Source organism: Octodon degus, unplaced genomic scaffold (genome assembly GCF_000260255.1).
Source record: "Octodon degus isolate 3935 unplaced genomic scaffold, OctDeg1.0 scaffold00036, whole genome shotgun sequence".
Lineage (NCBI taxonomy): Eukaryota > Metazoa > Chordata > Mammalia > Rodentia > Octodontidae > Octodon > Octodon degus.
In genome coordinates, this window is record NW_004524612.1 from 977864 (window position 1) to 990932 (window position 13069).

A 13069-nucleotide genomic window follows, 5' to 3' on the forward strand; every position below is an offset into this window, starting at 1 on the left:
TTGTTGGTGTTGGTGTTGTTTGTGCCCTGAATTGAAGCCCGGCCTCCTGCATAGTAAGCGTTTGTCCTACCACAATGCAGTGTGCCCCATATCTCAAAGCTTCGCTTCTGAAAATGAAGATAATACATAGCTCACAGGTCCTAAGTTCTACATGGCAAGCCAATGAAAATGCTTGTAAAAGGTTGAGTGGTGCCTGGCCCCCAGTTAAAAGCCACCATAAACGGTATTTAAGCAGCCGTGGTGTCTGTTATGATTTTCCTGAGAGCACATTTAAATTTCATCGCTGGTAAGCTAGCATCCACTCAGGTATGAAATGAAAAGTCAGGAAACTACAAATACTGTTAATCCACTAGAAGAATAGAACAATTATACTTTTGATGGCAAGAGAAATATTTTGTGCGACATGTTTCTGAATTCAGTACAGAAAGAAGTAAACCAGACCAATGTCGTTCTTTAGTTTTTAAAAATCTACCAGTTCTCAATGTTTGATACTTTAATTGAAGGCTTAGGCTTTGGCTTTGGCAACACTGTCAGTATTTGTGCTTTTCGTCAGCCCCCAGGCAGGAGAAACTGCAGGGGGAGACAGGAGTCCTGGAGGAAGTCCTGGGCTCTGCGCCTGCTTCGCAGGACAAAGTGGCGGGACTCCAGACCCGGATCCTGGGGAAGAAATCCACTGCCAGCCCCCGCTGGAACAAAAATCAAGGAAGTGATGGAGTGAGCGAACTAGGAAAAGAGATTTTGCAATCTTTATGAATATGGAAGTCACAGAAGGTGGGACAATTTGGTTTTATTGAAAGCTGGCCTACTTTTAAAAAACAAGTGACTTAAGTGACACTTATGCTTCATCTTAAATGCTGTAAAAATGCTTATCTTTTCAGTGCGTAGCCTCATTCCTAAAAATCATGCCTACTAACAAGTCTTTATTATTATTATTATTATTATTATTATTATTTATTTGTTTATTTATTTTGTATTTTAACGAAGGGTCTACAGGGTATTCAGGGTCTCACTACTAGATCAGATTCGTAGTGATCCGCCTGTTTACAGCCTCCCAAGAGCTGGGATTACAGGCGCACGCCGCCACGCCCAGTCTCAATTGCCATCTCAGCTGGGCCGGCACCTACTAACAAGTCTGGTGATAATGTTCTAACCATAAAAAAACAAGAATTTATCCTACAGGAGGAATTTTGAGCATTTGACTATGTGTGCAAGATGTGTGATTTTCACATACCCTGAGAGAAATACCAGGAGCAAAAAATGGTGTGCACAATATTGTATCTAAGCATGCGGACATGCTTATATACACATAAGTATAGGAAAACATTTTTGCTACCTCTCATGAAAACTTGTAATTTCGCAGTTTAAAACTGAAGTAGTGATTGGCTAAGTTGGTTTACTAGTGATTGTAGTCTAAGCTATTTTGTTATTGATACTGATATACATATTCAATAAAAGCAAAGAAAAAAAAAAAAAAAACAATGACGAGTACTGCCAGGGAATTACTCAGTCCTGCTGACAATCTCCAGGGCTAGTCAGTCGCTAGTCAGCACAACATCTAATAGGTCCCTTTAAGGAGATGACTTGGAAGCTGAGTCAACCTATTCTTAAAGAATGTCCCTATTCATTTACCAAGTCAGAAAAAAATTTGAAATAGGTGGCTCGGTATGTCAGCAGTTTGATTTTAAATTAATAGTTTGAAGGTGATTTAGAAGAATATTTTCTAGAGAATTCTGGGAAATAGAAAATGCAACTCAATCAATAACAGTATCAGAAAGAGACTCTCAAGGTGGTCTTCATTTTAATTTGAAAAGATATGTTTGTGTTTTCCTGTTGAAGCATAAAATTCTGGAAAAAGTCCTGTAATTTGACCTACGGATGCATTAGTGGATGTCCTAATTTCCTTGATTCGATCAAAATAATTTTTTTCCAAGTTGCACAATACTACACCATTTGATTTTTTAAATGTCAAGGACAAATAACATGATACCTTATATTACACAAAAGATGTTCTAATAGACAATGTCACATTTTAAAAATTGTTTTCTCTTTGTGTTTCTCCCCTCTTTCTGCTAAGCCATATCTTTTGAGAAAAAAACAGAACTTTTTTTTTTTTTTTACTGCGAAGTGTTTCTTTCGGGCCAAACAAATAGCTCAGCAGATTAAAGCTCCTACTTAGTCAGACGCAGTGGCTGGGGTTTGATCCCTGGTGTGCCATGCTGGCCCTGGCCCAGGGTGCACTGAGACAGTGATTGAGACTGGGCCTGGTGGCGAGCACCTATAATTCCAGCTCTAGGGAGGTTGAACACAGGAGAATCACTATGAGTCCAACCTAAGTAGTGAGACCCTGAACACCCTGTACTAAATACATTAAAAAAAACAAACAAAATTTCTTTCAATTTGTTTATATAATGTAGGAGTAATACCATTTGCCACCTGATTAAGATAAATGCATATTTAGTTTTGAAGCAACTGTCAGAAGAAAAAAGGCCTCTTTCTAATAAAATTCATTTTCCATGACTTGGATAGTATTATTTGTGGAAAAAAAACCCATAAAACTTCAATCACCCATTTTTCAAATAACCTGGTTATAATGCTAGAAGTTTTTATTATAGAAAAATAATCATATACAGAAATATAAATTTAAGCCCATTAAAATATGTGCTTGACTGTACAACCATAACTGCTGCATTTGTTCTAGAAAGCAGTATATAATGCTGAAATTTGGAAAAAGATGACAGATGTTGTTTGCTTTTGGCTGTCTTGTTAACAGAAACAGAAAGATAAACTGAAAATCAAAATAACTTAGACTAAAGCTGTTAGCAGACAGAAATTTCTTCTACTGGCTTATAAATTCCTACAAATTGCTGATTTCTTTCTACAAATTAATGCATTACATTATCCACCAAAGCCGTTGTCAAAAAAAAAAAAAAAATAGATTAGAATAGTTGAACCAGTTAGCCTGGAGGAGGCATACACTGTAAGTGATACACAACATTATGTCAGCCTACATTGCACAAAAAGAAACAGTATTTAAAAAGCTAGAAAATTCCAATATGACTGGACACATTAAGTAAATATTTATAAATAATAGCAGTAAGGAAACACATAATGCACAAATTCTGACAAGAGGAAGAGACCAGATATGGTGAAGCCTCATGCTAATTCCAACTGTTACGAACTTTCATGCAACTTCAGTTCTCCTGAGAATTTTTGGTCAAAGATTGCTCATGTCTGAAATGTCAGAGATGGATTAAATAATACCCAGGCCTGTTTTGCTGAAAATAATGTGACTGGGATTGCTCAGGAAGTATTTGAATCAGCAAGAATTGAACAGAGAAGGAAATTGAGCCTCTTTAGTTACACACTTAAAACAGAGGATTTGCTGAAAACCTATATAACTCTCCTAAAGGAAGCATTCAATCTTTACCTATTTTTTCCTAAATCAAACTTCATATACTTTTTATCAGTTTCTTCCTAAAACAGAAGTTTCACACTAAGAAAATGCACAGTGGAAAGTATATTAATTTTGAAGACAGAATTAGGTTAAAACCTGGGCTTTGACACTATTTTAGTTTTACTGTCTTGTTTCTCCACTATTTTCATTCTTGTCACACACAAAAATTGCATTCAACTTGGGGAACTGGCACATATACATTAGTATGTCCCAATCATTTTAACTTTGATTCTATTTTGCAGATGTTTGGAAGTTAAACAATCATCCAAATTTTCATTTCCAAAAATCAAATTGATAATCAAAATCTCATATTGTTCCTGTGAGCTTTCAGTGCATAAATAGGAAGTGTGGGTAGAAAGGATAGAATGTAGGAAGCTGTGAGCTTTTAAGAGCTGTAAGTAACCTTGATTTTATTGTTTTAGGATGACAAATGAGACCCAATGAAACGGTCCTTTGCAAAGCCTCCTCTTGAGTCACCTTCAGACGGAGGATCCGGCGGTACGGACACACCGTCATCATTTATTTCTAAGGTTCACTTTTACAAAGGACTTAAAGAAAACTCTAAAGGTGTGTTTTGAGTAAAATAAAAAATAAAAATTTATGGTCAGATAATTTTTCACTACTATAAAATCACTACTATTTCCAGAAGTTTGTTTTTGAGCATATTTTCATACGGCATTCTTGAAATCCATAAGAGCTAAGACATTTCCTTAAATGCCAAGGCCTTTGTGCTATTAAAAATACTGTTAAAGTACAATAATTTTTCTGCCTTTTCAGTATGTATGGCATTAAAGATTAAGTGCCAAATATTGTGTGTGAAAAACCTCATCAGTACGGTATATCTATAGTTTGTGAAAAATTTTCTCAAGCTGTAACATATTTTTTAATAATGAGAAATTAAACGTGAGGAACAAGATTCCAGTAAATTTACAGTATTTAAATACTACAAGCCACATTAACGTCTGGCAAGTCATATCTATTTTTCTCAGACTTCAAATATGCTGCTAATACCATATATACTGAAATATAATATTGGTAAAATAGTTAAAATACAGATTTAAACATCAAAATAAAAGAATGATAAATATTACTGGTATAAAATTATTTCGTGCATGAATTTTTGTACTATTGGGCGATGTGGTTTACACACCAAATAGATTTCACCATTATCAATCTTTTATGTATTAGCAAAAATCACTAGGCGGCAGTATAAGCTAAGCAACTTTAGCAAGTAGCTACAATTCTGACTTATTTTAAGAAACTGAATGAAAAAAAGGAAGGAATTCCTGAGGTAGTGTATGGAACACATAATTAAACTGGCCACAAACTGTAAACAATCGTATTCTCCATTTTTGCCAAAGAATGCTTAGGTTGTTCTAAGTTAAAATGTTTTCACTAAAGATTATTAGAATGGCTCAAATCTGTAAGACCTAAATCAGAATTGTAGTAGAGAAAAGATTATGTTGTACACCAAATAGGAGATAGGAAAAAAAAAAAAAAAAAAAAAGCACTGTGAAACAGACAGATAAATCCCAAAATTATTTACAAAAATAAGTTACTGCAAAAACTTGCTAACCAGGAAGGTCAGTAGACAGGGCATGAGTTTTGACCGAGGTATAAAATTCCTGTAACACATTAGCAGCTCCTGGAAATATGATTTCTTATAGAGGTATCTTGATAGTTTTACTTGATCCTATTTCACTGATCAAAAACCAAACAAAAAAGTATTTTATTTATTTATTTTTGTCCAAATGCTGAACCTCTACAAAGATTTTTGCAAATAGAATACTAAGCATTCTACAAAGTATTTCAGACAGTGCTTCAGTGAGATTTTATCTGTCAGGTTTGGGCATTCCTTTAAGACCCTCAAAGAGGAAAATACACACATAGAGTGGAAAAGAGACAAAAGAGAGACACGTGGTCCTAATCTGCTGACCTGTAGAATGTGTGGCTTGAAAGCCTTTTCTCTGCACAGACGCATCGGAAATAAACCGAATGAACATTTTGTTTCCAGTAGCCACAAGGGGATCCGGCACCCTGCTACCACACAGCCGTCCAAGTATCGGAGATTTTTCCGTTTCTCCGTCAAACACTTCTAAGTGATCGTAAGCACATTCTTGATGTTGTTCAATCTCAAACTCAGTAAAGGCCTATTTTAAAAGGAATGGAGAAAAAAAATGTTTTATAAGTCACAAATCATTCAAAGTGAGGGGTTGTGGGGGGCACAAGTGATGTGTGTGACACGCTCAGAGCACACAAAGGACTTAATCCATTCATAATGAGGAAAGCAGGTAGTGGCATTGTATGTGCTGTTTCAAAACTTCAAAGTTTCAAACTTGAAATACAGTGAACAAGTGGATTTTTGGTGAGTTTATTTACCTAAAGTACAGTATGCAAAACAGGTCCTGCCTGAGCTTCCAACTTATTAATTGAATGCACTGGTATCTGGTATATAGTTTTACGGCAGAGTGAGGAGCTTGAAAGGACATCAGACATCTGGAGAAGTGTGTCACTTCATTAGGCTAACCACCTACCTCGTGTTTGTGGTAGATCTCATGTATGAAAATGCTCCGGTCATGGCCAATCAAAACTTCTGGTTTTATGCCTCTCTTGACGTGGTCCTCAACCAGCTCCTATTACCACTGTGTACACAGTACACATTCTTAAGGCCAGCTTGTAGCCAGTGGGAAACCACAAGACAAATGGGCTCAGCAACACCCAGAGCTCTTTAAACCAAACCTCTCAATCTTAAGCACTATGTTATCTCAAGAGTAGAAAATGGTTGGGAAAAAGAACAATATCTGAAAACCAAAGTATGTCTTGTAATTTTTTTTTCTTTTACTGGCAAATTACAACCACTCACCTATAAATATGAAGAGCATGGAAACTCACATATGTAGAATATTCTGAGAAAGGAGGAGGCAATGCAATTTTAAAGTATATCTTATCAGTAATTGCTGAACATGGACCAGAATTTATTGACCACAACTGTACAGTCCACTGGGAACTAAGCCAACATGATGTATGATAAGTGACTACTTCACTGCCAATGAAATGCAGGTGTAAATAACCACATCTGCTCAGTAGAACCTGACAACATCACACCAAGTGGCCTGGAGCAGGTGAGCTGTGGGTCACACTGACACCTGGTCCAGAGCCATATTGCTCCAGTTTGCTATCAAGTTACTGGTGGAATAAGGCTGAGTGCACAAGAGTTATATTAGTCCAAGATTCCATCGCTGACATATACTCAACTGATACGAACAACTCTTAGTAAAGTATTAATGAATTTTCCTCTTGTAAGAGAAGGCAGCTTGTTAGGTCAACTGTAAAGACTGAGTGTTTCTTTTCTAAAAACTTATCTGACCTAAAGATCCACCACATACTATAAAAACCATGATTGTCCTGTACCCTGGTTCTCATAGGTTGGTCCACAAGCCACGGAGACACCTAGTAGAAAGGCCTCGGTGTATACTATCATGATTCAATAAAGAATAGAAGTCATGGAAAGTATTATAGGAGTCCTTGCAAAACTGGAATAGCTTTTAAAGTACCTTTTAGAGCTCACAATGAAGGGCTGGCCTGATAGCTCAGCAGACTAAAGCACCTGTTTAGGCAGAGCACAATGGCTGGGTTTAATCGCTGGCATGCTATGTTGGCCCAGCCCCTGGGGCATGCTGAGGCAGTGATTGAGATTGGGCATGGTGTTGCACACCTGTAATCCCAGTGCTTGGGAGACTAAAAACAGGAGAATCACCATGAGTATGATCTACGTAGTGAGACCCTGTAGACAGTGTCCTAAATATAGAAAAAAAATTGAGCTCACAGTGATAAACATGCAGGACCTTACACACCATTTTTTTAATGAAACATGCCAAACCATGACCTCTGCATTACAAAGAATGGGAAATTTTTAGTCACTGGGAACAAGTATCGCAGAAATGTCCCCAGACAATATTCAAGAGCCTGAACATCGTTCAGAATCACAATGGGGATGGGAAAGCCAGGAATGCTAAATGTGTGATGCTATGAGAAACTCTAATTTTGGATAAAATGCTCTCCCTTGCTTCTTTCTATTGTTAGGATTTGCTCATTTGTTTGTTTTTGCACTGAAACATTTTTAAGCATCCACACCAAGACTTGATAAGCACTTGGATATTAAAAATTAAAGCTTACTCATGCTATGATTCTGTTTCCATAACTTTGGGGTGCTAACCTAGATTTTAGAAAGGTCAAACAAATAAAATTAAAAGAGTAAATAACCATGAACTCTAGTGAGAAACCTAAAGCTTTTCCCATAAGGAAACTAAGAGATTAAGGAGCTCTTTCAAAAGGAATAAAATTGAATTCTGCTTATAGGTTATGGAAATAAGCGCTTCTGAAACGACCAAGCAAGCCCCGTCTACCTGGCTGGCCGCTGGCCAAGGTTCCATATGTTGTTATTTCAAATGAACATCTGAAAAACTTCTTTTATTAAAAATACCAATATTGGCTAAAAGTTTGGGGTCATAGAGGGTAGCTCCATATATTCACAAAATACAAGGTAATGAAATGATTACACTTAAAATAGAAATAAATTTTAGCTAGCATAAAATGAATATGTAAACTAAGAGAATTAACTAGATGCACAAATTTGAACAGCAGCAAGATAAGCTTCAAAACTCCCTAGTTCTTCTGCCTTTCCCGTGCACAGAAAGAACTGTCACTCTGCTTCCACAAGGTAGTGGAAAGATAGGAGGCCACTGGAGAAACTGACAGAGAAGAATATAAATCTCAATCTTCTGATTCAAAAGGCTTTTCCTTTTTGATAATTTTCCTACAAAAGCTGTGATCATATGCATTTTCTATAAAAACTGTGATCATATACATTTTATGGATTTGTGGCAGAAAATTCTGTAAGAGATATAAATTATTTTATTTTCTAAATATACCACGTATGGGGCTATAGATTGCAACTGCACGTAACTTAGCAAAACTCATATATAAATTTTAAAAATTTACATAAACATGTTAGCCTATTACAGTTTGCTGTTATGTCTAGAACTATGTTTTCATTTTTAATGAAGATCAATTCAAACTATGGAATGGGCTGGCCAAATAGCTCAGTGGATTAAAGCATGTGCAAGCAGGAGCAGGGACCAAGGGTTCAATCCCCAGGCTTACAGTGCTGGCCCCACCTGCCAGGGCACAGTGAGATGGCGATTGAGACTGAACGTGGTGGCACATGCCTGTAATCCCAGTCCTTGGGAGACTGTAAACAGGTGGATCACTACAAGTCTGATCTAATAGTGAGACCCTGAATACCCTGTAGACCCTTCCCTAAAAAACAAACAAACAAACAAACAAAAAACAAAATCAAACTATGGAAGAGGTATCACAAAATCAAATAATCAGTTTTGAGTCTTTAAAACCAAGAGAGGATATAGCATGAGGTCTAGATCCTTGGCCTTATTCAGTAAGAATTTTATCCCTGTTCTAATAGGAAGACTTTTTTCCATGCATGTTTTAGTTGAAGTTTTTACTTTAAAACTATCATACAATCATTTTATGATGAAATATACACACAAACACTACAAATATATTTATATTAAGTCACTGTTGGAGCAAATTACCACAAACTTAGAAGATTAAAACAACATGAATATATTCTCCTATAGCCTTACATGTTGGTAGTCTAAAATGGATAGAAAAGATTAAACTCTTTCTAGAGGCCCTGAATAAGAATACACTTACTTGATAAATTCTTCCAGTCTTTAGGGTCTAAGGCAACCCTTCCATTCTTAGCTCATGTCTCTTTCCTCCAAGTTCAAAGTCAGCAGTGCAGCACATTCACCCTTCTCTGACTTCCTGCTTCCTTTACATGAGGACCCTTGTGATTGGGCATCCAGCTGACCTCCCCAATTTAGGACATGTGACCTTACCACATCTGCCATGGAAGGTGACATATTCACAAGTCCTGGAAATTAGAACATGGATGTGTTTGGGGAGTCACGGTCTGCCTTCCACAGAGCATGTGGAGAAATGAGCACAGAGGCTTAGGGATCCATGCTCCCAAATTCTTTTTCACAACTTTCTTAATTCCAGGAAAGAAACTACACTGCACAAGTCTACAGATAGCTTTTGAAATAAATTAAACTTTATTGGAACACAATAAAATCCATTCATCAGTGTATTGCTTATGTCTACTTTCCATCTAAAGTATCAGCTTTAACTTGTTGCCACACAGACTGTGTAGTCCATGAAGTATATTTACTACAAGGACCTTTGGGAAAAAAGCCTTCTGAAAAGTAATCATGAGCTATGTTTTCAATTGTTAGGATTGAATTTCATTTACAAAATCTCCAATTTACTTTGAATAATTCAGTAAAGTGGTGATTCTTCTTAATTATTGTTATGATGATTACTATTTTCATATCATGTACCGATTTTTACTTTTTTTCTACAAAAGCATTTTATATGCAAGTTCACTTAATATACAAATGAATAAGTATTTCCATTTTCAGCAGTGGAGTCAGGGCCATTAAAGGATCAGTACTAACTCAAGATAGCACAGAAAGTAAGTAGGAGTGTTGGATATAGATTGAATTTTAAAATTCAAAATATATTCCTTATTCCTCCACAGCCCCTGTTGTACATTTTTAACTTAATTGGCAGCAGTTCTTCTTGCAAATATTGCTTTCCATTTAGTTCACTGTACATTTAAATTACCAGCTCTGCAAACACACATAGCAATTACATACGTTTTTTCCACTCAAATGCAGGATGCTTTGGTGGAAAATAAGATAAAATATATAGAAAAGCATGCCAAGATTTAATGGCACTTGCATGTTGGAGCTTTATAAACTTGCTAAATCGCCTCTACTCTGCATCTTATAAGCTTGCTAAATCACCTCTACTCTCTGCATCTGCTTCTCAGCTGGCATGTTGTTTCCAAGACAAACTGATCATCTCCACTAGGCCGCTCCTCTTTGGAGGCAGCAGGTGTTGTCCGTGCAGTAGTTTCTAATGTACTTAGCACCAGCACTACTGTGCTGCTTACGACGTAAGCTGGAAAGCTACATGGGGCACTGTGGTAAGCACTTTCAAGAAATAAAATAATTTAAAGTAATTTCTTATTTGCAGGATTATATACGAGGGTGTCTGCTTTACACAAGCTTAAAGGATGGTCCTAGTTTCTCTAGATTTCCATTCTCCAGTTTTCTCTATTTACATGAAAATAGAATTTCAGGGATTTACAAAGACCAGGGTATGTATCAGTTAATGGATGTGAAGGAATCCAAAACATTTCTCCAAAATAAAAATACTCATGTATAAACATAACTGTGGTCCTTAATTTTCATAGTTAGCTTACAATAGAAAATTTGCTGATTTAGGGATAAAAATTAATGAGTATGTTTATTATATAGTGTTGATATAATGAAATTCTTTATTATATGGAAATTACTACTTTAAATTACTGAGCTTTGCTTACTCTGGCATTATTAAAAACCACCTTCAAGCATTTCCTACTTGTATATTAAATGGTTGTGCTAGATTTCCATTGCTGTGACACAATGTCTGACAACAACAGTTTGAAAGAGGAAAGATTTATTTTGGCTTGTGATTTCAGAAGTTGCAGTTCATAGCCTATTGTCAACATTATTATTATTATTATTATTATTATTATCCTATGTATTTCGTACAGGGTCTCACGAGGCAACTCAGACTCATAGTGATCCACCTATTTTCAGCCTCCCCAGTGCTGGGATTACAGGTGCGCACCCCTATACCCAGACAGGGTCACTGGCAGAGTGCGCCCAGGGGTGGGGCTGGCCCATGTGGTGCCAGGGATTGAACCTTGTTCCCTGCGCTTGCCTAAGCAAGTGCTTAGTCCATTGAGCCCTTGTTGTCATTATTTTGACCTTGCAGCAGGGAAGAGAGCTTTGTAGCAGGACCCTTGTAACTGAAACAAAGGGAAACACTTTAGGGTGGTCAGGGGCAGAGAGAAAGCAAGGAAGGGGTGAGGAACATTCCATTCCCTTCAAGAGCATATCCCAGTGGCCTAGTTCCTCCAACAAAGACCTTTCTCCCAATACTGCCCATCATTTCCACACAGCTCACTAAGCCACAGACTCACCAATGGGCTAATCCGCGCATGGGGTCACTGCCCTCATGGACCAGTTCTTTCCCAATGCCCCATCACTGAAGAGTGCTGCCCTGGAGGAACAAGCCTGCAATCCAGGAGCCTTTAGCAGACCCTCCAGGTCCCAAATGTAACAGTGGTAACTCAACCTAGGACCACTCTGCTAGCCATCTGAACCTTACCTTTGTAAACTTGTAAGGAGAACATAGCAACAACTTATGGATGTTGCCTTTACATAACTACACATGTTCAGCCTCACATATTTAAATGGAATTGGCATTTAAAAAATGGGTACATATTCTTTATTATTTCTCTCATTGGAAAACCAAATCTAATTTTCCTTCACTAGCTTACTTGGCGCTTTAATAATTTGTTTTAGCAATAAAATACACCGAGGTAATTTGGAAGGCCTCCAGAGCTTCTGTGCCTTCATAGAGCCAAAATTAGTCCACTGAGCATCAAGAAAAGCCTGATTATAAACATAAAAGAAAATAATGGTATTATAATTTCCAAAGACTGAGATATATGCAAATCTAAAAAATTAACCTCAGTGACCGGAGATATAGCTCAGTAGAATAAGAGCTTGCCTGGCAAGTGCAAGGGCCTGAGTTCAATCCCCAGTTCTGCCAAAAAATAAATAAATTAATAAATTAATTAATTAATTAAAAAATTAACCTCGGGTCGTTCAATTATATTAAATTGTCTGATAATAAACATTAAATATGAATAAACACACTGCAAAATGAAAATACTCATAGTAACTAAACACTAGGGCCACGACTGCTCTCCTCTCAAAAAGGACACTGAATCTTATTGTAATTTATAAGAGTGAGATTGTGGCATTATAAGTAAAACACATCAAGGTAGAAGTCATCTCAGATAGATGTAGCCAAAAGAATTGCTGCATACATGTCACTCAACATAGCGTTATGTTAAAATTAAAAATATCTATACTTGGATAAGAAATCCCAGAAAAGTTCTCACAACTCACAAACTAGATTAGTTTTATTAAAAGTCATCTAAAATTATTGGGAAAGGCTCGTTTTTCCCCCTGCACTAGTCAGCTGCAGAGCTGCTGAGGATGCAGCCCCTGTGCTACAGCCGGCACAGCCTGGAGTAGCATCCTCTCAGTCAGGACCTTGGACAGGACTAGAAAGCTGCGGGCTGCTGGGGCATCGTGTCAGCACCCAGCGTCCTTCAGGTGACTGCAATGAGCCTTGGTCTGTCTGGAGAGGTGCTGATAAATATGACAAATGGTAGAACTCCGTACTAGGGCTACAAATGTCATCAGTGTGTCTCATTTATTGGGATACAATATTTGAATAAGGCGTCCTTATTGGCTAAAGCAATTCACTTAACAGAATGAGATAAACAGGAATTTTAAAATTAACCTACTGGCTAGAACAACAGCAAACTGCCTTGGTTTGGAAACCTCTTTCCTAAAGTATTTTTCTTCTTTATTACACTGCCTGTTAGACTTTGTCATGAGTTTC

At 37.1% G+C, this 13069-nt stretch overlaps 1 protein-coding gene across 1 annotated transcript in view; it reads right to left on the bottom strand.

The window, feature by feature from the left end:
- Tll1 (tolloid like 1) overlaps positions 1-13069 on the bottom strand; it is a 221981-nt gene that overhangs the window by 4398 nt on the left and 204514 nt on the right. Inside the window, exon 19 of the mRNA XM_023714616.1 lies at positions 5391-5604. Within this exon, the coding sequence (XP_023570384.1) occupies positions 5391-5604 (214 nt within the window). The remainder of the gene's footprint in view (positions 1-5390; positions 5605-13069) is intronic.